This window comes from Ranitomeya imitator, chromosome 2 (assembly GCF_032444005.1).
Source record: "Ranitomeya imitator isolate aRanImi1 chromosome 2, aRanImi1.pri, whole genome shotgun sequence".
NCBI classification, from domain to species: Eukaryota; Metazoa; Chordata; class Amphibia; order Anura; family Dendrobatidae; genus Ranitomeya; species Ranitomeya imitator.
In genome coordinates this window covers 397,078,792-397,106,439 of record NC_091283.1, presented here as the reverse complement: position 1 = coordinate 397,106,439, position 27,648 = coordinate 397,078,792, and the positions used below count along the sequence as shown (strand labels likewise).

The 27,648-nt window shown below is 42.9% G+C and overlaps 2 protein-coding genes across 2 annotated transcripts in view; both read right to left on the bottom strand.

Moving 5' to 3' along the window:
- On the bottom strand, positions 1–14,629 carry LOC138664147 (gastrula zinc finger protein XlCGF66.1-like). Its single transcript, XM_069750589.1, has 8 exons — positions 14,579–14,629; positions 11,405–11,554; positions 11,096–11,275; positions 10,892–11,015; positions 10,717–10,814; positions 8,223–8,310; positions 6,742–6,808; positions 1–100 (listed from the first exon to the last, which is right to left on the bottom strand). The coding sequence occupies exons 1-7, from the start codon at positions 14,603–14,605 to the stop codon at positions 6,786–6,788; spliced, it is 690 nt and encodes a 229-aa protein (XP_069606690.1). The 5' UTR covers positions 14,606–14,629; the 3' UTR covers positions 1–100; positions 6,742–6,785.
- Positions 1–27,648, bottom strand: part of LOC138664148 (zinc finger protein 665-like) — an 85,697-nt gene that overhangs the window by 954 nt on the left and 57,095 nt on the right. The gene's annotated exons all lie outside the window — the stretch shown is intronic.

Sequence of the window (27,648 nt, the reverse complement as noted above, 5' to 3'; positions counted from 1 at the left end):
TTGTGGAGGGCTGGGGGCATTTCTGGGATACATCCATGTTGTTCACATGTATCTTGTATGATACTATGATCATCTGCCTCTGAGCTCCTGGGACATTTATCTGCCAAAAATACAACATAATTTATTATTTTTCAACAACGTTAAATAGTATTAATTTAAATATTTATATATTTTTAAAAATTTCAATAAAAATTGTAGTAAAGTCGATTATCAACTGATCAAGTCAGCGTCGGCAACAGAACACTTCACAGTAACGACAAACAATCTAAAATGTAAGGCCACCAGGTTTTTGTTTTTCATTTTGCTATTGAAGTAAATTACTCTATTGGTTTATGTATTGGTGTGCCAGTCAACAATCTTTTGTGAAATATTTAATGATGACTAATAAAGTAGGTTGTTATTCATTTCTATTATGTGGTTGTCATATCAAACACTCCCTGACAGCTACATGCACCTTAGCACTGAACAGGTCTACAAAGGAAGACCAGTATAGTCATCTGCAAATAAGCCATGACTTTGGGGCAAGTATAGCACTGGATTAGAATATGCATTCTTTTAAGTGGAACAAAGGGATGAGTATAAAAAAGATGGTTACGTCCTTTGTGATTTTTTATTTTATGCACAAAGAAAATATTGGCTTCCATAACAAATCTGTAAAATGGGAGAACTGGGGAAGTGTAAAAAACTTGCTGCCGTTTCCTCCTCAAACCATGGTTACCAGTCACTGTTTTTTTTTGGTAGATCATCTACCTTGACCCCCAGAGGTATTTTCGGTTTCGCGTTTTCTTTTTTTTTGCTCCCCTTCTTCCCAGAGCCATAACTTTTTTATTTTTCCATCAAAATGGCCACATGAGGGCTTGTTATGGACAAGGTAGTGCAAAGGAAGGAGTGAGATGGTTGTTTGTTGGCCCGTGATACAATACATGCCCTTCTTTAGAAAAAAGTTTAGATCTTTCTTAAGATGGGCTTCGAGGCTAATGATCTATGCCCTTATCCATCACTATGGGACCTCTTATTTTAAGGTCGGTTTCATGAGGCCAGGGGGCCTTGAATTTTTCTATTTGCTATATGGATTAGCAAAGTCAAGGTCCAAGGGTCAGATCTTCGCTGTGTAGGTTGTGTCTTAGGCTACTTTCACACTTCCATCTTTTAGAATCAGTCACAATCCGTCAAAGTGTTGAAAAGACGGATCCTGTGCAGATTGTAAAAAACGGATGCACTGGATCCTGTTTTTTGATGTATCCGTCGATGCAGCAACTGCAGGAAAAATGGGTTAAATTAAAGGAATAGAAATCCTTCCAGGCATGCTCGGTGTAAAAAAATGGAATCTGTTGCTGGATTCCGTCATTTGACGGACAGCAACGGATCCGGTGCCCATAGGCTTCCATTCTAGCCAACGACGGACGCCGCAGGATCCGCCACTGCAAGTTTTTTCGACACAGACAAAAAACGTTACATTGAACGTTTTTCCAGATGTCTGCCAAAACACGACGGATCCGTCACACGACGGATGCGACGTGTGGCCATCCGTCGCTAATACAAGTCTATGGGAAAAAAACGGATCCTGCGGGCACATTTGCAGGATCCATTTTTTTCCCAAAACGGCGCATTGCAACGGATCTGAAAAGACGGAAGTGTGAAAGTAGCCTTACTTAAAAAAAAAAAAAAAAAAGATAAAGAGGATTTGCGGATAATCTGCTCTGCTGGTATCCCGTATAATAAATCCAAATCCAGACAGAAAGTACATGCATTTTTTTCCTTATTTAGTCAACTACAGACATGTATTTTGTCTGGTTTGGATTTATTATATGGCATTCCATTAGCGCCGATTATCCAAAAATCCTTCTTATGTGTTTTCCCGGTCTGAAGACTCGTTGGAACTGCAGCTGCTGGATGTATAAGTGATTTAAATGTTGTGTACACACAAATAAAAATCAGGTTCGTATAACCTTATTTAAATTCCTTTATCTCCCTTGGATAAAACACTATTGCGCTGTCTTTTTCCTCCTAGTTTTATTGTCTTACTGAAAAAAAAAAACTTTAACAAAATGACCATTTTCACAAGTAAGTGTAACATCAGTGTCCCTGCATGCCTCTGCTCCTCCCACCCAGCAGAGACACTGACTTACTCACCCACCCAGGCCACCCTGCTGCATCTTCTTCTTCGCCTTCCATGTCACAGGGTCTGTGTGCACCACGCAGGTTCTCTGGCAGAGTGTTTAGGACATGCATGTTTCCTGTCTCTTAAAGAGACAGTGTGCACACTACTAATGTGTCCCCAGCCAACAGCTGAGAGGCACTTGATGCTTAGGGCAACTCCACCTATTGGGAGGTGCCTGAGCAACAATTGTAGGTAGTCTGCAAGCTGCTAGCTTGGGATCAGGTCCCTGTACCAGTCCAGTTAAACCTGTACCAGTTCTGCTTTCCAGTATCTGCCTTGTCTTGAGTCAATCCTGAAACCGCTCCAGAGGTACATGAACCTGGAACTGCTCCAGCGGTACCTGAACCTGAAACTACTTGGGCGGTACGTGAATCCAAAACCGATCCAGTGGTACTTGAACCTGAAACAGCTCTGGCAGTGTGTAAACCAATAACCGCTCTGGCAGTGTGTGAAACTTAAACTGCACCTGCGGTACCATAATCCTTAAACCACTTTGGCGGTACCTGTGCCTGTATTCCACGCTGCCAGTACCGGTTCCAGAGTTAGTCCTGTCTGAACCAGAATCTGCCTCACTACCATCTGTATCGGGTCCTGCCATGGACTCCAGGGTCTCCCCGGTCCATTGCGCAATGGGTCCACAACCCACCTGCATGAATGTAAGAAATATTTTTCCTGTGTTGACATTTTGAACTGGATAAGTTGCTATGGTGGGGTAACTGACATACATTTAGAAAGACCTGGACAAGTATGGCATTTGGTCAGGTGCTACACTTTCATAGAGAGAGATATACAGTAATCTTGGTCTTCTACCAGGAGTAGTAGAGGAAATGTCATAAGTGTGGCATCCCTACACACTTTAGTTCAGTGTCAGGTCCAAAAATTTACTTTGTGTGCATGTGGATGGGGGGGTTAGTCACCTTGCTACATCCTGTAATAGCATTTATTGTAACCGGTGTGGTGATCTTGGTCACCCATCTAGTCATTGTTCTCAATTTTTTTCCAATGCGGTCATGTATCTTTTTAAGAGATCCAGGAGAGGTGATAGTAATGGGGTACCAATGAAGAACAAGAAGTCGTCACCTTTATGAAGTGACAGAAGCAATGTCAAAATTCCAGAGGGTATGGGAAACTGCTAGTGGGAGCAATCACGACCCCAGATGTTGGTTCAAAAACTGAGCTTGCAATTGAGGTCCTGGAGGATGACGTACTAGTTGAGGTCAGAAGGATGAACAGGAGGATGCAACATTGTCACTGACTTCATGGTGTTGAAGTATACATAAGGAAGGTAAGATGTGGTTGGAGGAAAAATGGAAAAAGTGTGCCAATAAAATCCTTAGAGTGGGTGTCCTTGGTTCAATTATCCCTGACTCAGATATGGAAGGAACCATTATCCAGCTCACCTTTGGTGGGTCTCTCTAAATGGTACTAAGCTCTTAAGGACATATTTTCCTCTTCAGAAAAGGTGGAGTAGGATAATAGTGATGTCATGGAAGTTGCAGAGGTTGTTAGGTCTATAGTTAATGCTGGATCTCCTTCTCCTGTATAAGTAAAATGCTGAGGAAAGAAGGATGTGTCAGAACCAGTGGACAAAGACTAGGGCAACAAGAAAATAAGTGGCGGTGAGGATGTAAAGAATGGACATGTCTTTGTGCCTAAATAGGGCTATTATTTCTGCCTCTGGGGGGGTGATAAGAAAAAGGCTGTCTACATCAATGTTTACTGTGGTGTCCATTAATGTTGCCATAATAAAGTTTAGTGAAGCTAGATTTACAGACCATAAATTTCTTGGTCATAGTGATGCTGATATGTTTTTTTGCAAGAGATCTGGCTGAAGGATGCATAAGGCAAAGAGAGAATGGAGGCAAGCGTGTGATAGTGTCGAGTCTTTCAGGATGGCAGTCCTTTTTAAAACAACATTGGTAAAATGCAGACTAGTAACTGAGTTAGAAATGGGGAGTTGCTTGATCTTATGTGTCCTCATGAAGACAAAAAAAGATAAAGCTCATTACTATGGTTCTCACTCTATGTGGGATTGCAAGTGCCACTTAATGAGGATCAAGCCTTTCTTGTTTACACGTTTACAGGTGGTCTTTGGAATAGAGTTCCATTTATTCAAAAGGCCTCGGGATAAAGAAGGTTCCTGAGCCAGAGTGGCTTCTGAGAGTGTCATGTTAAAGGGCCACTGTCAGCCCCCTCCAGCCGTTATAAACTAAAAGAGCCACCTTGTGCAGCAGTAATGCTGCATTCTAACAAGGTGGCTCTTTTAGTTTTAGGTTCAAGTATACCCCAAATAAAGTGTTTTTATACTTAGCCACAATTCCTGTCTCTAGCCAGGGAGGCGGATCCTCACTATCCAGCTCTAACCGCTCCTCTGCCGTCACTCCAATCTTCCTGCGCTTTCGTCGCCGCCCCCTCAGCGCTGTGTACGTTTCAAAACCGGCGCCTGCGCAGTGTACTGCTGTGCTGCGCAGACGCAGTAAGCTCTGGCCATCTAACGTCCCAGCCAGGCTTGCAGACTGCGCCTGCGCGGGCATTGTGGCTAGCCGCCTTTGGAATCCCTGTCCCGCACTGTGCTTTACGGCCGGCGCTGACAGTCAGTGCAGGGAAGCTGACAACGGGGGACGTGACAGACATCGGAATGTGAGTATGTACTGGTTTTTTTTTTTTTTTACTTTTACAATGGTAACCAGGGTAAATATCGGGTTACTAAGCGCGGCCCTGTGCTTAGTAACCCGATATTTACCCTGGTTACAAGTGAACACATCGCTGGATCTGCCTCACACACGCCGATCCAGCGATGACAGCGGGTGATCAGCGACCAAAAAAAAGGTCCTGATCATTCCCCAGCGACCAACGATCTCCCAGCAGGGGCCTGATCGTTGGTCGCTGTCACACATAACGAGATCATTAGCGGGATCGTTGCTACGTCACAAAAAGCGTGACGTTGCAACGATATCGTTAACGAAATCGTTATGTGTGAAGGTACCGTAAGCCTTAAAGAAACAGGAAGATGTCAGTAAATATTTTGGATGTTATCAGATCCTTTTACTCACATCTCTTGAGGAGGAAAGAGCAGATAGATAGTGAAAGAATGTCGGCTTTTCTGGCTCAAACTGTTTTTGAGCCAGGGGTAGACCCTTTGCTTCGTATTTTGACAGAATTTATCACGAAAGTGGAAGTAATACTCTCAATTTATAGGCTTTGTTTCAAAAACCTACAAGTCACATATTTACTTTCCTCTTAACTGTGGTCTTTAATGTGTGTCTTTTATTGCGCCTCTACCAAACTAAAAGACCCATCATGCATTTAAAACTGGTGTCCCATAGCAGTTTTCAATATGAATAGAAAGGTTTTGGCTAAGGTGTTTTATATTTGGTAGGTAAAGTTTTGCATCCCAACTTCTTTTGTGAGGTCAGAATTACTGCGTTCTAAGTTATAGTACATTCAGTGCTGTTCTCAGTAATGGGGAGGCCATCGAGAAGGGTACGGCCGGCCTTTCTCATGGGCATTTGCTGTCCTTAATTGAGCTGAGGCTTTTCATCAGGTCAGGCAAAAGTACCCCTTATCTGTCTTTCTGATATATGGTCGGCCGGATGAGTGGGAGATGTGGATTTGCTTAATAATAATAATAATAATAATCTTTATTTTATTTGCTTAATATCTTTTATGCAGGGGATGATGAGAGTTTACCACTGGCCAATAGTTGGGCTGGGCATTTTTGAAGGACAAGTCCATTGTTCATTACAGCTGTCACAAAGTTTTCTGCTTCACACGCTTATGATTGATCTCCCCAGTAGAAGGTTAGATTATGGACTGTTGGCAGGAATAGAGATGGACAAGATGGCACCAGGTACTGTACTGAGGACTAAAGCGTATACTGATATCAGGGTCTTTAACGCCATGAAAGAAGAAGCACAATGGGTGAGGACAGAAGTGGATAACTACTTCGGAGGCATAAAGATCCAAAATCAAACAACTGGGAGAAGACCCTGTCTTTGGTCTTCCAAACACCTTTCCATAGCCCAGGAATTTGCAAAAATCCTAGACATTGATATCAGCCATGATGATTACCCAACTAAAAACTGAAAAGGTAGACTGAAATTTGCAGCTCAGAGGAAGGGTTTGTGTCTGACCCTGAAAAAAGGTACCTTGATCAAAGCTTTCATGCTTCCCTTGTAAATCTAACTGGGCAGTGTGTGTATCTTGCCAGAGCCTCTCTGGTCACAAATCTACAATTTGTTCCTCCATATATTTTGCAGAAATAGACCATACCAAGTCAAGCGGGAGGTTACTTACCGTACGTGGAGACTATTTTTTAAAAGTAAATATCGCAAACCTCTGGAAAGAGAATGCTGCTCCTTGTGTATTGTCTTGTAAAAGGGTGGTTTGGGCCTTTAATCTAGGAATGGGGAGGACTTTTTAACCTATCAGCTTAGATATTTTTCCTTGGACTTTCTGGCCACTACTGACTAACGGTGGATAGCAAAATAGTTACGGTAGATTTATGCTGATTGCTTAGAGTAGCGGAAGTATAGTAATGTATAATAATGAAAGAAAATTGATGGAAACATTGTACTTACTTTATTTCATCCTTCCTTTGGCAGCGGACCACTATTGATCAGGTTTAGGACCTTTCGGTTTGGTAAACTGCATTAAATATGTTATATAGTATATTTATGTCTGCACAAATAGTACTGGACTTTTTGCTAATATATCCTATTTGGAGTTAAATTTATCTATTGGTTATGATTAGTGATGAGCGAGTGTACTCGTTGCTCGGGTTTTCCGAGCACACTCGGGTGACCTCCGTGTATTTGTTATTGCTCGGAGATATAGTTTTCATCGCCTCAGTTGCATGATTTACGGCTTCAGATACGCTGAATACATGTGAGGAATGCCTGTTTGTTAGGGAATTCCCACATGTATCCAGCATATCTGGAAGCCGTAAATCATGAAACTGAGGCGATGAAAACTATATCTCCGAGCAATAACAAATACTCGGTGGTCACCCGAGCAACTAGTGTACTCGCTCATCACTAGTTGTGATTGATGGATTGGTTGATTTAACCAGTTCTTTTTAATTTTTCTAATAAAATAGAGTTCCATCTCCAGTGGCATACACTAAAGCTCCAGCAGTTAATAAGCTCGTAACCCAAAACATTTACGTAAAAGCAGGCAGCATCGCCTGTATACTCTAGTTAGCAATAATGGAATATTATTTATTCGTTGTTGGCCACGATTATGAGGAATGGCTGATACCATCCATATTGAGCTACAATGTTATAATCTTGAACTGGTGCAAAGAGAACACATATGCCAAGAATGTTTTCATTAATCAAGAATAAAAGTTGAGGACTCATCGCTTATTGGGTACAGTTGTATTTTTGGCTATAAATTATGCCAAATAGCGGTGTTATTCCCATGACATAAGAAACACCTCGTGGTCAACATCTAGATTTTAGGGGGACAAGTGGCACTTAGCCACGCAAAAACGAACAATAAGGTGTCTCTAATGCTCTTAGATGTCCAGAGTTGCATGTGCACTAAACTGAAAAGTGTGTCTACCCATCGTCGACAAGTGTGGGAAACCTGCTGAAGCCCATTTTAACAAGGAATTCCCAGTAAGTGTGGGACACAATCTCACGTTGATTGACTCCCTGAATCAAATAATACAGATCTGGAAAGCAGGAAGCCAAACCCCCAGACAGGTTTGTGCTCTATCCAGGACATAGGTTCTTTCCCTTTGCAGATACACCCTCAGTCTATGGATGGGCTTTAATGGTGTAATATATATTTTTCTTTTTTTTACTTAGTCACATAAGAGACTTGAATACTCAAACGGCTGAACACTGGTCTAATACTGCAATACTTCTTTAATGCAACTGGTCAGAACTGTCAGTTTTACACTGCGACTCGGCCTATTAGATACTGCATATGATCAATTTTTCCTTCATCTTCCAGGGAATACAACTCGTGCAGCCAATCACAGATCAGAGTGGGGATCAATGTATCCCTGTGAGTACTTTTTATGACTTCCCTGCATTTAATGGTCACTACTCACCTGTGCAGTTATCTGTAGGAATCTCTTTACACCGCTCATCACCCCTCACATATGTCTCTGTAGTATTAATATGGATCACATCTTTACCCTGAAACAAAGATTATAAAAGTCACAGACAGAGAAGTTGTGTGAAAATATTTAAAAGAACAGAAAACATAAAAAGTTAACATAAACCAAAAATGACAGCAGTAGTTATCATGCAGCAAGTCTACAGTAAAAATCCAGCAGTCTCTATAATCAGAAAATTGTGAGAAGATCCAGACAACATCTAATGTCTATGATCAGCTTTATCCGGTCATCTCCACCAAGTTTAAAACATACACTGAATGATCAATTTATTAGAGACACCCATCTAGTAGCAAGTCAGATCTCATCTGGCTCATGCCGACAGTTGCTCTGAACAACCCTTGCTATCTCAAGCATAGACACTCATCAGCACTGAGATTGGGGACCTGTAAAGGTCAGGAAATCAAGAAAAGCCTTGTTCTCATGTTCTCAAAAGCAATTCATGACTATACGACCTGTGGAAGGTCGGCTCACTTAGTTGCTCCTAGGTAGACACAGGACCACGTTTGGTTAAAGTCTCTGGGTGGTTTATTGCATCATAAACCAAAAACCCCAACTGGTAACAGAAAAACAACCTGTCCGGCTCAAAAGAAAGTAAAATGTTCATACACAGTCCTGCCTAGTACTTCTGGGACAACACCTATGGCAGCTCTCACAGGAGCTTCAGTATGGAGGCTTCCTTTCCTCCACACAACACAGCAAAAGGAAAAAAAAAACTGGCTGGACATTTATTTCCCCAGCCACATCCTTGAGGTGGAGATATAGTGAATAGGCATCTTACCCAGCTCTTACCTACTCACCTAAAAACCCGCCCATAACATGGCTGCTTAACGTCTTCAGCACATAGCATGCTGAAAAGAAACATATGGGTTTCTAGAGCACGGAGTATGCAAATTGCTTCTTCCGAGAGAAAGAGAACTTAAACTCTATAGAAAGGAAAGCAATCTCTGTGACACATATCTCCCCTCACATGCAGGGCCAGTTACCCTGTCACAGACCCTTATGGCTTAATTTACTGTACTTCTGCCACAAAGGTATAAACTTGTCAGCCACAATGCTTAGCTAAACTCTATTGTCCAAACATACAGGTATCAGAGGACCCAGGACAAGCTAAGAAAACCTTCCCCACATTATTACACTGCTAAAAAAATAAAGAGAACACTTAAACAACAGAATATAACTCCAAGTAAATCAAACTTCTGTGAAATCAAACTGACCACTTAGGAAACAACACTGTTTGACAATTCACATGCTGTTGTGCAAATAGAATAGACAACAGATGGAAATTATTGGTAATTATCAAGACACCCTCAATAAAGGAGTGGTTCTGCAGGTGGGGACCACAGACCACATCTCAGTACCAACGCTTTCTGGCTGATGTTTTGGTCACTTTTGAAGGATAGTTGTGCTTTCACCCTCGTGATAGCATGAGGCGGACTCTACAACCCACACAAGTGGCTAAGGTAGTGCAGCTCATCCAGGATGACACATCAATGCGAGCTGTGGCAAGAAGGTTTGCTGTGTTTGTCAGCGTAGTGTCCAGAGGTTTGGAGGCGCTACCAGGAGACAGGCCAGTACACCAGGAGACATGGAGAGGGCCGTAGGAGGGTAACAACCCAGCAGCAGGACCGCTACCTCAGCCTTTGTGCAAGGAGGAACAGGAGGAGCACTGCCAGAGCCCTTCAAAATGACCTCCAGCAGGTCATAAATGTGCATGTGTCTGCACAAACGGTTAGAAACCAACTCCATGAGGATGGTCTGAGTGCCCGACGTCCACAGATGGGGCACAGCCCAACACTGTGCAGGACGATTGGCATTTGCCACAGAACACCAGGATTGGCAAATTCCCCACTGGCGCCCTGTGCTCTTCACAGATGAAAGCAGGTATAATTTTTGATCTCTTTTGCCCACGGAAGTTTTCCGTTGCTGCTTTCCTTAAACAGCAATGGCACTGAAACTGACTGTTGTTATAGCCCATCTGTGCTAAAGAGTCGTGCATTCGGACACACAAGTTGTATCACTAGTGCTGTAGTGAGCTGCAGAGACTGTGCAACGAATGTTTCTCAGAAGGATTCTTGCAGAACTCACCCAACCTTTATCATTTTAATGAGTTTTATGTCCACAGGTGTCACTAAATTTTTGTCTCAATTACAATATTTTAGGCACAATGTCAATACCATTATCTGTAAAAGCTACTCAAATCTCTGAATATAACTCGATTATTCCCTTCTAACGTGGATTTACATTGCAAATTATTTTAGAAAAACTGATAATTTGATTTTATGATGCACGCCAGGGTTATGGGTCTAATTTCCATGCAAAAAAAGCTGCAATCATGAAATGGCCGGTGTCGCTAATGAATTGGTCATAATACTGGTGGATAAAACAATACTGAGCACAAGGCCTTCACCGCTTTCTACACGTCTACCTGATGATTCTGAGGAACATGGAGATCTTCTTGTTTACAGCCCTGTGGAAGAAGAGGATGGGGATATCTCTCTGGTGTTGTCCTCTCACTGGACAGAACTGGAGGAAACACAGAGGGACTGAATTCATTCTTTACATACAGATAATTATAGGCCGTGTGTATTTAGTCCTATTACCTGGTGATGTGAGGGGCTGGGGAACCTCCATCATGACGTGCTTGTACTGATCTTTGTGTCCTTCTAAATACTCCCACTCCTCCATGGAAAAATAGACGGTGACATCCTGACACCTTATAGGAATCTGACACATACAATAATGTCAACCCCCAGATCCCGTCATAGCATTACTGTACAATGGCCCAGCATTCCCAGCAGTGTCACCTCTCCAGTCAGCAGCTCAATCATCTTGTAGGCGAGTTCTAGGATCTTCTGGTCATTGATGTCCTGATGAATAAAGGGGGGAAGTGGAGGCCCCATGATTGGGCTCAGTGGTCTTCTCCATCCCTCAGACACAAGGGTCTGACAGCGCTCATTAGAGGTCTTCTTCACTAATATGTAATCCTGGTTATGGAGAGACACATTAATAAATCTCACTACAGACATTTCCAGAGTCCTCACCTCTCCAGTTCTGTCAATCTATTATTCCCATAGATAAGAATGATGTAATGTGAAGTCATCAAAATCTCTCACCTCTCCAGTAAGCCGGAAGAGGATCTCTAGGGTGAGGTGTAATATCCTCTCCTCCATCTTGTCCCTGTCCCTATCCATCCTTGTAGGGTCACTCCGGAGAATTCTCTTATACAGAAGATCTCCACTGAGAGGATCCGATATTGTGGGGACCTGAATGGAGAGATGACGATGTAACATCATAAAGATCCCATGTAAGAAATCTCTGGAGCTGTTACCAGCTTCACATGATAACTACATCCAGCCATGGCCCCGTCCTGCCTCCGTATAGCCCCATATTTAACACACAATCCAATTATAGTCACATACAGACATTTATCACATGATGTCTCCAATCCAGCATCAAAAACTCAGAACAAATCTAAAAGAAAAATCTAAATTATCTGAATCTTTAAGAAATATTTCATAAAAACAAGACAAAATTATAAAGTGCAGGGAACATCTGCAGAGATCGGGACAGCAGAACCAGGAATGTCAGTAACAGATAATTATAGAATATTAAGATATCCTGATTGTGACAACATGGAGCAGGTGCCATAATGGAGACCGTACAGTAACAGCAGCGAGTGATGTTAGGAGCGAAGTGACCCAATGTAATCCAATACAGACAGGTATCCCTACAAGCGTTTAGAGCTCTGTGGCAAATTTTTGCCATGTCTTGGCCACACCCAATTCCCACTCATTTACAATTTCTCTCTCCCCTGGCAGGAGGAGATGTCAGATGGGCGCTGGTAGTGAGGGAATTCAGCAGATGCCCGAGACTGCAAGGCGTAGACCCAAACCTGGGACTGTCCTCTGTATCTGAAAACAGTTGGGACTAGAGAGGAGGAACGATTCACAGGTCTTTGGCCCAGAGTCCGGTTCAGAACAGTGGTATCTGACGACTGGATGGATGGCCGTGAATCTCTTACCATCTGAGGTTACCGAAGTGGCTTTTGACTAGCTAGGGCTGGAGCGACATCATTTGTGCGTTCTGCTCATCTCTAGTTGGTACCTGTGGATTATTTGTTGTTCCTTTATTCACAGTCGGAGCCGACAGAAATCTCTCATCTTTATGTAGCTTTGCTATACGACATCTGACGTTTTGGTTTCTTTAAGGTCATGTTCACACGTTGCATAAATACTGTGTTTTGGTGTCTGCACCAAACTGTACAATAACAATCTTCTCTGGTTATTGATTTTTTGCTCCATTGTTTTATGCATTTTCCCCTTATTTGATGTATTTTTGGTGCAAATGTGAAGCCACATTTTTAAGTGTTTTTATAATACAGAAAAGCTTTGATTCTGCACTTAAAAAAGTAACTGCAGTTTTTTATAGACTCCACATAGAAGCATGTATAGACCACAGAGGGTGCAGTTTTCATGGAATCCCATCCACTGTGCTTCGACAGTTCAACACAGCAGAATTTCTGTGCAAGAAAAAAAAACAGCAGAAAATATGTAGGATTTACTCTACATGTGAATGTCTAAGCAAAGTGGATTTGAGTTCATGAAATCTCCGCCTGTGGGAGTCTAAAGACCTTGCTGAACTTTGCGGGTTTGGTGCATTTATTCTCTAAAAAACGCGTGGAAAAAACAGAGTTGCATTTTTAAACACAGAATCACAGCTTTTCTGTATTAAAAAAAAGCAATAAAAACACAAATTCACATCTGCACCAAAAACGCTTCAAATATGGGGGAACACACACAAAAAAACGCAGCAAAATCGTAATAATCAGAGAAGATTGTTATTGCGTTTGCGTTGTGTAGTGTGGACACCTGCATAAAAAAATGCAGTAGAAAAAAACACAGCATTTATGCTGTGTGTGATCACAGTCTCAGTGTTACATTGTTATAACATTTTTTATGGGCTTAATAAACAAAAAATATCAATATTTTTTACGCCATTTACCGATTACCATAAATAATCTTATCGCTGTGTTTCTGCTGGTTATGACGATTACAGTGACACCAAATATGTCTGCTATTTGCAGATTTGTGATGTTTATTATTTTTTAATAAAGCAAATTAAAAATAACATTATTGCAATTGTTTATGATTATTTTTTTAGGAAGAAAAAAAAAACTCTTTTATTCGCTTTCTAGAATATAAATACATAGACATATACTGCTGTGTACGCTGTTTCAGAATAATCTGCCTGTGGAGTCAGAGCCTGCAATACAGATCAAGTACACAAAATTTTCCCGCTGACATTACCAGATCCTGATACAGGAAAGAAATATATCTTGGTACCGTGTTAGCCAGTAGATAGAAAAATATTTAGAATTGAGAGTCCTCAGTGGTTGATACCTTTTAATGGCTAACTGAAAAGATGGTAACAAGTTGCAAGCTTTCGAGACTACATACGTCTCTTCATCAGGCAAAGACTAAAACAAATTCTGAAGAATCACATATTTATGCACAACATAGTGTAGAAAAAAAAAGAGGGGGAAAACCATGGATAACACAGGTGACATGAAGCAGAATTACCATGGGTGATAAACAGTTATGCCTGATGAAGAGACGTATGTAGTCTTGAAAGCTTGCAATTTGTTACCATCTTTTCAGTTAGCCATTAAAAGGTATCAACCACTGAGGACTCTAAATTTTAAATATCATTACCAGATCATGTGATTCAGCAGCTTTAGAAGGTTATGGGTTTCAGTCCTGGGGAGACTCACAAAAAAAGGAGAAAATTATGTTTTTGTAATTACTTTTTATTAATTTTAGGATTTTAGAGGAACAAAAAAAATCGGACTTTTTCTTCACCTCTGTATACTAGTACAAAGAAATACAATGTACCTGTATATCCTGCTTCTGAGGTTACTGCCTGCAATACCTCTCAAGATTACCAAATTCTCCAATCTACATCATTTTGGGCTTTGGCTCCTAGCTAGCGCTGCAGCCTCAGAACACGGAACTGTGAGTTCAATCCATGGGAGACCAATCCCAGGAGAGAGGTGAATATTATATTTTAATGTATGTACTGAGTAGAGGGAAGCGCCCACCCAGGAGAGAGGTGACAAAAGCCCTGACAAGGTGGAACTGAGCCGTCAAATCAGGACAGTCCCGCTGAATCCAAGACACTTGGGAGCTATGGATATCCTGATATGGGACCACGTCTGTCTCCACGAATGTGACCACAGCACTGAGGTGGTTAATGCTCGCTGCACCCAGTAATGGGGAATCTCGACATACCTCCACCTGCAGAGCTGCACACCACATATATGGCTGTTCTGTGCGCAAAGGACCTGTGATGAGGTCACAGGAGGGGAGGAGTCAAGGGTCACATGATCAGGGGCCTCAGTTTCTACAGGACTCTGCTGTGGTGTCTGTGGAACAGCCTGGGGGACTCGAACATATTATTGGAGCATGCCAAAGACACTCGGTTAGCACCCGAGCATGCGGGATAACACCTTATCCGAGCACGTTCGCTCAACACTATTGGTTACGTAACCGCCTGTTCTCACTGGCAATACAGGCGAGTCCTGACAGTGTGCACACCAGATTTAATACTCTGCATTCACGTGTAAGAAGATCAGACAACTCCCTGGAGTCGCAGCCATGTTTCATTTTTTTTTCAATTTAGGTTTTTCCTCTCCTTCCAAGAGCCATAACTTTTTTCTAGTAGTGGTAGTTTTGAATGATTACCATTTTATCATATAACTTACTGAAAAACGGGAAAAAAATTCCAAAGACAATGAGATGGTAAAAAAAAATGCTATTCCGCCATTGTTTTGGGTGTTTTTACAGTGTTTATTGTGCGGTAAAACTGACCTGTCAACATGATTCTCCAGGTCAATATCAGTATATTCAAGATGTGAGTCAGTGGCCAAGTGTCTCCTGAACTGATCCCATCTGGACAACTTTGGGGAGATCTGAGGAGACAAGTTCTCATCACTCTCTATCCAGCATCCAGAAGAAGTCGTTCTAGAAGAATGGAAAGAGATGGATGTTGCAATATGTCGCCAGTTGTTCATTCCTGGCCTAGAAGACTTGGTGCTGTCCTAAACCCCTAAATGTGCCCACAATCAGGAATAGCAGCGTTTTGGACGCAGCTCACAAGTACAGTGGATGGGATTTCTATAAATCCCATGCCCACTCTGCTTCTGTGTGACGCTGCGTAAACTCACCCGTGGTGCGAGTTTATGAGCTGCATCCAGAACGATTCCATATCCTGATCACGTGCACATACTCTTAGTTACAACCAATATGATTTAAAACTGATCTGACATACAGTGGCATGTAAAAGTTTAGTCAATGTAAAAGATTAAAATATACAGTACAGACCAAAAGTTTGGACACACCTTCTCATTTAAAGATTTTTCTGTATTTTCATGACTATGAAAATTGTAAATTCACACTCAAAGCATCAAAACTATGAATTAACACATGTGGAATTATATACTTAACAAAAAAGTGTGAAACAACTGAAAATATGTCTTATATTCTAGGTTCTTCAAAGTAGCCACCTTTTGCTTTAATGACTGCTTTGCACACTCTTGGCATTCTTTTGATGAGCTTCAAGTGGTATACACCGGAAATAGTTTTCACTTCACAGGTGTGCCCTGTCAGGTTTAATAAGTGGTATTTCTTGCCTTATAAATGGGGTTGAGACCATCAGTTGTGTTGAGCAGAAGTCTGGTGGATACTCAGCTGATAGTCCTACTGAATAGACTGTTAGAATTTGTATTATGGCTAGAAAAAAGCAGCTAAGTAAATAAAAACGAGTGGCCATCATTACTTTAAGAAATGAAGGTCAGTCAGTCCCACCGAAAAATTGGGAAAACTTTGAAAGTGTCCCCAAGTGCAGTTGCAAAACCATCAAGCGCTACAAAGAAACTGGCTCACATGAGGACTGCCCCAGGAAAGGAAGAACAAGAGTCACCTCTTCTTCTGAGGATAAGTTTATCCGAGTCACCAGCCTCAGAAATCGCAGGTTAACAGGAGCTCAGATTAGAGACCAGGTCAATGCCACACAGAGTTCTAGCAGCAGACACATCTCTACAACAATTGTTAAGAGGAGACTTTGTCCAGCAGGCCTTCATGGTAAAATAGCTGCTATGAAACCACTGCTAAGGACAGGCAACAAGCAGAAGAGACTTGTTTGGGCTAAAGAACACAAAGAATGGACATAAGACCAGTGGAAATCTGTGCTTTGGTCTGATGAGTCCAAATTTGAGATCTTTGGTTCCAACTACCGTGTCTTTGCGCGACGCAGAAAAGGTGAACGGGTGGACTCTACATGCCAGGTTCCCACCGTAAAGCATGAAGGAGGTGTGATGGTGTGGGGGTGCTTTGCTGGTGACAATGTTGGGGATTTATTCAAAATTGAAGGCATACTGAACCAGCATGGCTAACACAGCGTCTTGCAGCGGCATGCTATTCCATCTAGTTTACATTTAGTTGGATAATCATTTATTTTTCAACAGGACAATGACCCCAAACACACCTCCAGGCTGTGTAAGGGCTGTTTGACCAAGAAGGAGAGTAATCGGGTGGTCACCAGACCTGAACCCAATCGAGATGGTTTGGGGTGAGCTGGACCACAGAGTGAAGGCAAAAGGGCCAACATGTGCTAAGCATCTCTGGGAACTCCTTCAAGATTGTTGGAAGACCATTTCCGGTGACTACCTCTTGAAGCTCATCAAGAGAATGCCAAGAGTGTGCAAAGCAGTCATCAAAGCAAAAGGTGACTACTTTGAAGAACCTAGAATATAAGACATTTTTGCAGTTGTTTCACACTTTTTTGTTAAGCATATAATTCCACATGTGTTAATTCATAGTTTTGATGCCTTCAGTGTGAATTTACAATTTTCATAGTCATGAAAATACAGAAAAATCTTTACATGAGAAGGTGTGTACAAACTTTTGGTCTGTACTGTATATATATATATTTTTTACCTAAAATACAAAGGAAATGTGTGATTTAATCTTCAACTTGCTTAACTGTTCACAATAACAGTAATTTTGACCAGGGTTGCCCAAACTGTTACATGCCACTGCATGTGGTCAATCTAATTTTTATAGAGCCCATTTGGTGATGTCCTTGCATAAAGTCTCCGTTTGTGATTTCAGAAGACGGCGTTCATGATGGACACTTGATTTGCCATACAAAAGTCAGTGAATCTTCTTCCAGCCTTGTTTCTTTCAACAAATTTCCAAAAACTATCCCGTTTGCCGTGGTCCACTTGACATTCAAGTCTCCCATAATACTAACTGCTGTATTTTTCGGATTCTAAGACGCCCTTTTTTCCCCTCAAGTTTTGGGGGAAAATAGGTGTGTGTCTTATAATTTGAATATATCTTACCGGCCGCGGTGGAGTAGGGTCCTGGTGTCGCTGCTGGTGGAGGCAAAAGTGGCTCATTGCTGCAGGCCACAGGCTGGAATGAGGGGGTGTTTGGAGGTGCGACATTGCGGGTGTTCGATGGTGCGGGGGTTCCGCCGACATCTTGTGAAAGCCCAGGACCCCTTCACTTGCATGGTTTACATTGCGGTGGACTCCGGGAAAATGGCTGCCAGGAACAGCGCATGTACAAATAGTGATAATGGCACCAAGCTATCGGGAGATGAGATCTCAGTGCCAAGATCCCCCGGTGGCCATTTTCCCAGAGTCCACCGCAAAGTAAACCATGGAAATACGGGGGTTACAGGCTTTCACAAAATGTTGTCAGACACCTGCACCACCGAACACCTGCAGCATCGCATATCCGAGCACCCGTTTCTCCCAGTCTGTGGTCCGCAGCATCACCCCACTCCTGCCACTGCCGGCTTCCTGCTGCAGCGACCCTGCCTCTCGTGACCTGGCTGCGCCCAGTGCTCCCCCAGTAAGCAACCGTAAAATTGGACAATAAGATGCACAACCATTTCATTACAATTTTTTTTTCCTATTTTCCTCCCCAAAATTTGGGGTATGTCTTATGGTCCGGTCTGAAAGATACGGTATCTTCCATCCAGCATCATATCCCTCACTCTGTCACACAAGTCAGACATGTCACTCAAAACAAGAATCACCAAGCCACAACTTGGACACATCATACGAAGAGAGCAATCACCGGAGAAGCACATAATGATCAGAAGAAAAGAAGGAACAAAGGGGAGAAGACCAGTAACAAGATGGCGGAGAAGACCCTGGTGGATCTATTTAGACTTTATCTTCCTAAAAAGCATTCATCCATCAAGTTGCCACGGTTCGGAATCAAGCTGAAGGTCGTTAATAATAATATACACATATACATACACACTAAGGATGTGGTTGCCCTTTTCATAGATATCACATGCAACTGTATTGCGTTCTGACCCAATGTCACACATGCCAGAACACAAGTGAGGCCAAATCAGGAGGTTATGCCTGTCATTTACAAGCGCGCTTGGAGAAAAAGGACACCGCACACACGTTCTGTGAGCAAAGTCACTTTTATCTGATGTAATGCAGCAAGAGGCAGTATTTTATACCATTTACAACAAATGTACCTCTCAATGTAATTCATGTAGCCTCCACCATCACCCAGGATCAAACTGACCTTTATTTCTCACGTACCCAGAACATGCTGTTTGCTGACTATTGAGAACAGATAAGATAAGAAGTATAAAATCGTTGAAGAGGAGACTAACAGACTACAGTGTCATAAGAATACATTCTAGCAATTAAAGGCAAAAGACAATTAAAGGCAAAACATTAACCCTTCTATATCACTATGGACCCACATAAAATGAGAACAGCATGGCCAAAAACGCTTTAGTTAGCATCCATTTAATAAAACATGTACCCAATGACCGAGACAAATGGAAATACAGTATGAAAATAAAAGGAACAGTAAAATATTTCTTCCATCCGCCCGATAGGTCTTTAGGCGCCAGAAATTATGGGATTATTTACTAATTTGCTCATTTTTGTAAACAACCTATGAATTATAGCTATTAATGGTTCCAGAAGGCCTAGGAGTCAAAGAAATGAAGAAAGCTTTAGGGTATGTACACATTGCGGATTTTGCTGCGGATCCACAGCGGATTGGTGTGATGTCGTCACTGTCAGGATTCGCCTCTGCTTGTTTTGAGTGGTTGTCACGTGACCGCTTATATTAGATTTGCATACATGCGGTTACCGTGCTGGCCTGACATCTGGAGCCTTTCTGAATACAAATACCGTAAATTGAGTGAGGCCAGACAGGTCTTGTCAGAATAAGGCTTTTTATTTACAGGGTAGCTCCACTAATTTTATACTCCTCAACATTGAAATTTGAACACCAAGAAGAAAAACTCATGGAATTATAGAAATCACAGGATGGATAGACGTGTTACTGATCTGTAAGTGATAAAAAAGATGGAAACAACATTTTCAAAAAGCAACGATTTATTCAGTATGGAGTAAGAGTCAGGTGCACAAATCCCCACAGATACAGCATCATCTGCTATCAGGTTTTTAATGGTTGTCTGTGGAAGGTCACTGAATGCACTTTGGCAAATCATCAAGATCCACTGCTGGCAGCTCCTGTGTAATTGCCGACTGGTGATAAGCTAGAGTGCTTGTTACTCGATTGAGCATCGGGGTGCTCGAGTGCCATGCTCGCATTCTCCCCTGCATGTGTTGATAACTAGCAAAGCAAAAGCAGACAGCTGTGTACTGATATCATCAGGCTGGGAAGGTCCCTGGGCCTGTCCCAGCCCAAAATACCCACCCACAGTGGCCCAGAAGGGCACATCACAATAGATAAGATAATTCTTTTTTTTTTTTAATTCGTTTATTAACAACAAAATAGTAGTGTTACAAACATTTTGCATCCAAGAATGTCGAACATAAAATGTAATACATATAAATTGCGTATTATTAAGCTTAAAATAAAATACAGCTGTCATCTATAACCAACGTTATATTATGATTATTAAAGCTGTTGGATCAATAGTAACACATGAAATTCTGTAAATAGAAAAAACTTAGAAAACCAAGACACTTGAATTAGAACTATATGGGTATGTTCACACGTTCAGGATTTCCATCCTTTTTTTTTCCTGACTGTTTTTTAAAAAACTGCAGCTCTTGGCAGAAAACGCAGGTCCTTTTTTTGGTCCTTTTTTGGTCCGTTTTTGATGCGTTTTTTTGATGCAGTTTTCTAGCCAGAGTCTGTGTGTTTTCTAGGAATTTTTTTAGGGTTAAAATGGCTGAAAATACCCTAACCCTACCCCTACCCCTAACCCTACCCCTAACCCTACCCCTAACCCTAACCCTACCCCTAACCCTACCCCTACCCCTAACCCTACCCCTAACCCTAACCCTAACCCTACCCCTAACCCTACCCCTACCCCTAACCCTAACCCTACCCCTAACCCTACCCCTAACCCTAACCCTAACCCTACCCCTAACCCTACCCCTAACCCTAACCCTAACCCTAACCCTACCCCTACCCCTATTCTAACCTTAGTGAAAAAAAAAAAAAAAAATTCTTTATTTTTTTATTGTCCCTACCTATGGGGGTGACAAAGGGGGGGGGGTGTCATTTACTATTTTTTTATTTTGATCACTGAGATAGGTTATATCTCAGTGATCAAAATGCACTTTGGAACGAATCTGCCGGCCGGCAGATTCGGCGGGCGCACTGCGCATGCGCCCGCCATTTTGCAAGATGGCGGCGCCCAGGGAGAAGACGGCCGGACGGACACCGGGACGCCGGGTGAGTATAAGGGGGGGAGATTAGGGCACGGGGGGGGCATCAGAGCACTGGGGGGGGGCATCGGAGCACTGGGGGGGGGCATCGGAGCACGGGGGGGCGGGATCAGAACACGGGGGGGGGCAGCCACACTCCGCCCACGCACTTCCGCCCGCTCCCCGCACTTCCTGCTGCAGCGGTTCTGCACATCAAACCGCAGTAAAACCCGCAGATATATTTTTGATCTGCGGGTTTTACTGCGGTTTGGACCTCACAATGGAGGTCTATGGGTGCAGAACCGCTGCGGCTCCGGAAAAAGAATTGACATGCTCCTTCTTTTTTCCGGGAGCTATTCAGCGCGTCTTTTTTTTTACAATTTCCGGACCATGTGCACAGTGTGTCCTGTTTTCCATAGGGTACAGTGTACTGTACCCTGCATGGAAAACAGCTGCGGAACCGCAGCGGCAAAACCGCCGCGGTTCCGCGGTAAAAAACGCACTGTGTGAACATGGCCTATCTATGCTAACTACTAACTCTCCGCCGTACCTCACGTCTGACCTCCACGCGATACCTCCACTACACAACAAGTCTATTGAGTAAGATGGGAAGAATTCCACCTACCCCAGATTTTTTCAAATTTGCCCGGGCACCCTCTGTTCTGATATAACGTGCGTTCATATGGAATGATTGAGTTGACCAGTTCGATCCAAGTTCCCTTAGTTGGACTTGTACTCCCCATCCACCGCAAAGCCAGTACCTTCCTCGCCATAAAGAGCGTCTCACGTAAAAAAATATCAATGTAGTGATCCCAAGTCTCCTCCTCCCATACTCCAAATATACAAACTAATGGGTCAAGGGGAACTGGAATTGATAGCAATGATGTAAGTGGTGATGTCACCTCCCTCCAGTATTGAAAAATAATGGGACAACTCCATATCATGTGAACGAAGTCTGCATCTAAGGAGTGACAGCGCATACATTCTGATGTTTGAAATTCACCCATTCTAAAAAGCCGTGTCGGAGTTAAATACGAATGTATTATGTATAGTTGAGTCATCCTGTTATTACCTGATGGGGATACTTTAATTGGGGATTCAAGAATGTCCTCCCATTCCTCCCCCTGCATATTAGAAAGAAGTCCCTCCCATTTCCCCTTAACAGAGTTAACAGTAGACGCATCTCCCGAAGATAGCATATAAGTATATAGGGAGGAGATAAGACCCTGGGGACCCTGCGATTTAAGAATTCCTATCAAGGGTAAAGAGGATATAGCACGACCCGTACCTGCCTGTCTCATATATGATTGTACGGCTGACCTTAACTGTAAATATCGAAAAAACTGGGATCTCTGTATACCATGCTTGATTTGCAATTGCTCGAAAGACATGAAAATCCCCCCATCATACAGATCGCCTATTGAGGAGACACCATGCCTGATCCAGAAGTCAGTGGATGGGTGATTCAACAAAGTTGAGAAATAGCCATTTTTCCACAGGGGCATCTCCGCCACAACATCCGTGAATCCCACAATTTTTTTAATTTGCCTCCAAACCGACCTCGCCAGGCGAAGCAAAGGAAGCATACGAGGGATATTAATTTTCTCCAATTCTAGAAAATTCAGTGGATAGTCTGTTTGATTCACATGAAGAAGATGGCTTTCAGAATTCGGAAGGCAATTATCGGGCATCCATTTATTAAGAGCTTTAACCTGACCAGCCAAATAATATAAATAAAAATCCGGTAACGCCGCCCCGCCCCCTGACTTTGGTCTTTGTAGCGTAGATAGCCTAAGTTTGGGCCTAGATTTCCCCCATATGAAAGATGTAACTTGAGAGTTCAAACTTGTAAAGAAGGATTTAGGAATTAACACAGCACTATGTTGAAGACAGTAACTGAGCTTGGGGAGCATTATCATCTTGATTAAATTAATGCGGCCGGCTACAGATAACGGAAGTTTGCTCCAAGCTGTAAATTTAAGTTTAACTAATTCTGACAACGGGAGTATGTTAAGTTGTAGATCAAGTCTACTGCTCTGAGAAATATATATGCCCAAGTATTTAAAACTGGGTACAATAGGGAGGGAGGAAAGAGTCCCAAGGCCAGGCGATGAAACATGAGAGAGCGGCATCAACGCTGATTTATCCCAGTTTACATATAGGCCCGAGTGTCTACTAAATTTATCTATAGTGTCTATTACCCGCGGTAATGTTACCTCCACCTCATCCATAAATATCACCATATCGTCAGCGTACAGACCAATAGTGTCCACCCGATCAGCTATATTTATACCTTTAATCTCAACAGAGGACCTTATGCGTACCGCCAAGGCTTCTATCGCAAGGGCGAAGAGGGCCGGGGAGAGAGGGCACCCCTGACGGGTCCCTCTATACAGTAAGAAAGACTTAGAGATGGAGCCATTAATTATACGGGCCTTAGGTTTCATATACAATAGACCCACCCACTTCAAAAATTTATCCCCGAAGCCATATTTTTTCAAACATGCTAAAAGGAAGGGCCATTCAAGAGAGTCAAAGGCTTTGGCCGCATCCAGTGATGCCAATGCCCAGGAGTTGTTTGGTATCAATGAGCTATACTGGACTACTGACTGGACCCGTCTAATGTTAATAGAGGTATTTTTGCCCGGCATAAAACCCGTTTGGTCTGGATGTATAAGGTCAAGTATGATCGAATTCAATCTGGTGGCTAGAATTTTAGTAAAAATTTTATAGTCCACATTTACCAGTGAGATAGGCCTGTATGATCCACACTACAAAGGGTCCTTCCCCTCCTTTTTAAGTAAAATAATGTTTGCCTCGTAAAATGTGTCAGGCATAGAACCCCTCTCACACACCCCCCGGAACACTTTCAACAAGAGCGGTGCCAGTATATCGCGATACTTCCTATATAATTCAATGGGAAACCCATCTGGACCAGGGGCCTTCCCAGAGGCCATATCCATCAAAGCATTTTCAACCTCCTCCAAAGTAAACTCCGCGTCCATAAAGGCTCGCTGAGCCGGGGTCAATAAGGGAAATGTTATATCTGATAAATAATCCAGGTTCTCAGGGATATCAAAGTCACATTTAGAAGTATATAGCGACTTATAATAACCATGAAAGCAGCAAATTATCCCCTCATTCGAGGACACTAATGACCCATCTGGTGTTCGAATCTGTAATATAGTGTTGGAGACATTATATTGGCGTACCAAGAAAGCCAAAAATTTGCTAGCCTGGTTTCCCAATTCAAAATAGGATTGGCGAGTAAAAAATAGTTTACGTTTAGATTTAGTGTCTTTATGCTGAACATATAGCCTCTGGGACGTTAGCCACTCAAGTCTATTACCACTAATTGGGTCAGATATATACGCAGACTCCGAGTCTTTTAGTCGTTGCTCCACCTCATCATCCCCCCGTGAGGTCATCCTTTTAATATAAGATATTGTGGAGGATAGACACCCCCTTAGATATGCCTTAAGGGCATCCCAAAATATATTAGTATTCTGGGGCTCCGAGTGGGATAAAATGAAACCCTTCAGTTGGTCCACAGTTCTATCATTGGAATCTATCAACTTGAGCCAAAATGGATTCAATTTCCACACTATGCCACCATTTGATTGCCCAAATTTAACTTTAAGAACAACCGGGCTGTGGTCAGATATTCCCCTATTGCCATGCTCAACGCTATCCATCCATGTTGCCAACCCTACTGATCCAAATATATAATCTAGGCGGGAGAGGGATCGTCTGGTAGATGAATGGCAGGTATAGCCTCTTTCCCCTGGGTGGCGCACTCTCCATAGATCCAACCAACCACTACCCTCCATGAATGAAGCTAATTGGGATGGAGTCTGAGAGAAGGGCTCCCCCACCACGTCGTCGCCCAATCTCAGCCTATCCAAGCAAGTATCCATGACCAGATTAAAATCCCCCATTCAGATGACGTTCGCGTCTGGAAAGTTTAAGGCAAAGCTCATTGCCATCCGAAGTATTGATAGATTAGCTGGAGGAGGGTTATAAACACATAATATGACGTATTCACGGGAGTTGATTAGCGCATTCACAAATACAAACCGACCTTCAGAGTCCCTCCTAGCCTCTCTCATCTCCCATCTAACGTCTCTGTGAATTAACAGTGAGACCCCCCTTGAGTAACTAGTGTGTACACATCGGGCCGTGTCTCTAGTCAAATGTGTCTCAACCAGTGCTACAATATGCGGGTGATAGCGCTTGATCTGTGAGAATACCTTAATCTTTTTCCGGGGAGATTTGATACCGTGCACATTCCAGGTCATGTATATTATTTCAGACCCCATACTCACACATCACTATATAATAAGCAATAATTGTCCAGGCAGAGCTTAGGGATAGCACATAGAGGCCGAGAGATCCACTGGCGGCGAGTCTGCCTACAAAACAAATAGAACAAACATAGAAAAAGAAACAAACCAAAAAACCAAACAATGTAGGAGCGTAATCCCATGCTCCTATTATCAGATGAAAACGGGGATACCCTTGCTAAATTAAGCGTTTGGTATTGTTGGTAGGTTAGGCACCCACAAGGAAAGCTTCATTATATAATCATCCACTCAAGTGCATTAGGATGTCTTTATACTGGACCCCTCATGGACCCATAACCACTCAGCCGCTTCCTCCGGATCAGTGAAGAATATAGAGGAACCCTCATGAACGACTCGCAAGCGGGCGGGATAAAGCATGGAGTATACGACGTTCCGATCTCTGAGTTGTTTCTTAATTTCCAGGAACCGTGCCCGCTGTTTCTGAAGCTCCATGGAGAGGTCTGGGAAAATCGAAATTGTGGCATTGTGGAACTTGATAGGGCTCTTTTGCCGTGCCAGGCGTAGAATGGCATCTCTATCTTTACAGTTAAGAGTACGTGCCAGGAAATGTCTCGGAGGAGCCCCAGGGGGAGGGGCTTCGTGGGGACCCTATGGGCCCTCTCCACAGAGAAGGTTGATGAGAATTCGCCTTCCAAAGAAGTTTTAAGCCAGTTCTCCAGGAATTCCTCAGGTCGTTGGCCCTCCGAGCGCTCTGGTAGACCTATAATACGAATGTTGTTCCGACGCAGCCTGTTCTCCAAGTCATCCGCTTTTTGTTTCCAGGCATTAATGGAACCTACCACCTTTGTCAATTTAGCCTCCATGGGCGTAATAGTATCTTCTATTTGTGACACTCTTGTTTCCACCTTCACAATGCGTCCTCCCATGGTCTGCATATCCAGTCTCAGACGACCCACCTCAGTGTGTACATCTTCTATTTTTTCAGTGAGAGAGGATCTGGTTAAGGAAATGGCCTGCATTAGTTGTTCAGAGGCCTGTTTAAGAGTTAACTCCTCCTGTTCCCCCTCCTCATTACTATCAGAAGATCGACCTTTACGCTGGACCTGCGCGAGGGTATTTCTGAGTGTCCGCCCACTATCCGAGATAAGATAATTCTGGCGCTTTGCCCAACTCTTCCTGATTGCCCTGGTGTGGTAGCAATTGGGGAAATGGGGCTTGGGGTTGATGTCAGCTCTGAAGTGTCAAAAATCCCATCTGCCATCAAGCCCTGGTTTTAGTAATGAAGGGGTGTCTATAAAACACCCCCATTACTAACCCAGTAATGAAAAAAAACACAGAAAAGTAAATTTTATTAAGGACATCAAAGACACATCAAAGACATAAAAAGAGAGAAATAAAGACAAGACACTGTTCCTCGTTCTTCACTTTATTAGAAAACAAAAAAAAAAGTTTCCACTCTTGATCTATGTAGTCCATGGCGTTCCCACGACGATCCCTGAATCCGATGTCCAAAGGCTATGGAGCCTTGTTCAGAGAGTAGTAGCAGCCACTCTGGGTCTTGATGCGCTCCGCAAGACCCAGCAAATGTGATGAGTGGTGACTAAGGATGAGCGAATAGCTATAGCGCTTACCGAATAGTTGCAGATGGAACCTAAATAACCGAAGCACTCCCGATGATCAGCTGTTCGGCGCCACAGCTGCATGTGTCACGGCTGTGACAGTCACAACACATGCATAGAGAGCCTGTTTGTTGGGCTATCTATGCATGTGTTGTGCCGGTCACACGGCCGCGACACATGCAGCTGCGGCGCCGAACAGCTGATAGCTATTCTGATAAGGACTTATCCAAAGCTATTATAACTACACTGCTCAGAGTTGCCAAGTCACACTACCCTCTACATAGTGGCCCCACAGTATAATTGCCCCATACAGTGCCCCACAGTATAATGGCCCCATATAGAGCCCCACAGTATAATGACCCCACATAGTGCCCCACAGTATAACGGCCCCTATAGTGTTCCACGGTATAATGGCTCCATATACTGCATGACAGTTTAATGGCCCCATATAGTAGCCACAGTGTAATGGAACCATATAGTGCCTCATAGTATAATGTGACACATGGAATAATGATGGCACCATATAGAATCCCACAGTATAATAACCATAAAATGGTGCACCATAGAATTACCCCATATAGTGCACAACAGTATAATTGCCCCACATAGCGCTCCCCATATTGTGCTCTATACAGTACACGGCTCTGCTATATTAGTTTACACTAATAGAACAGAGCTGCGTCAGTGTGTTCAGAGCACAGCAG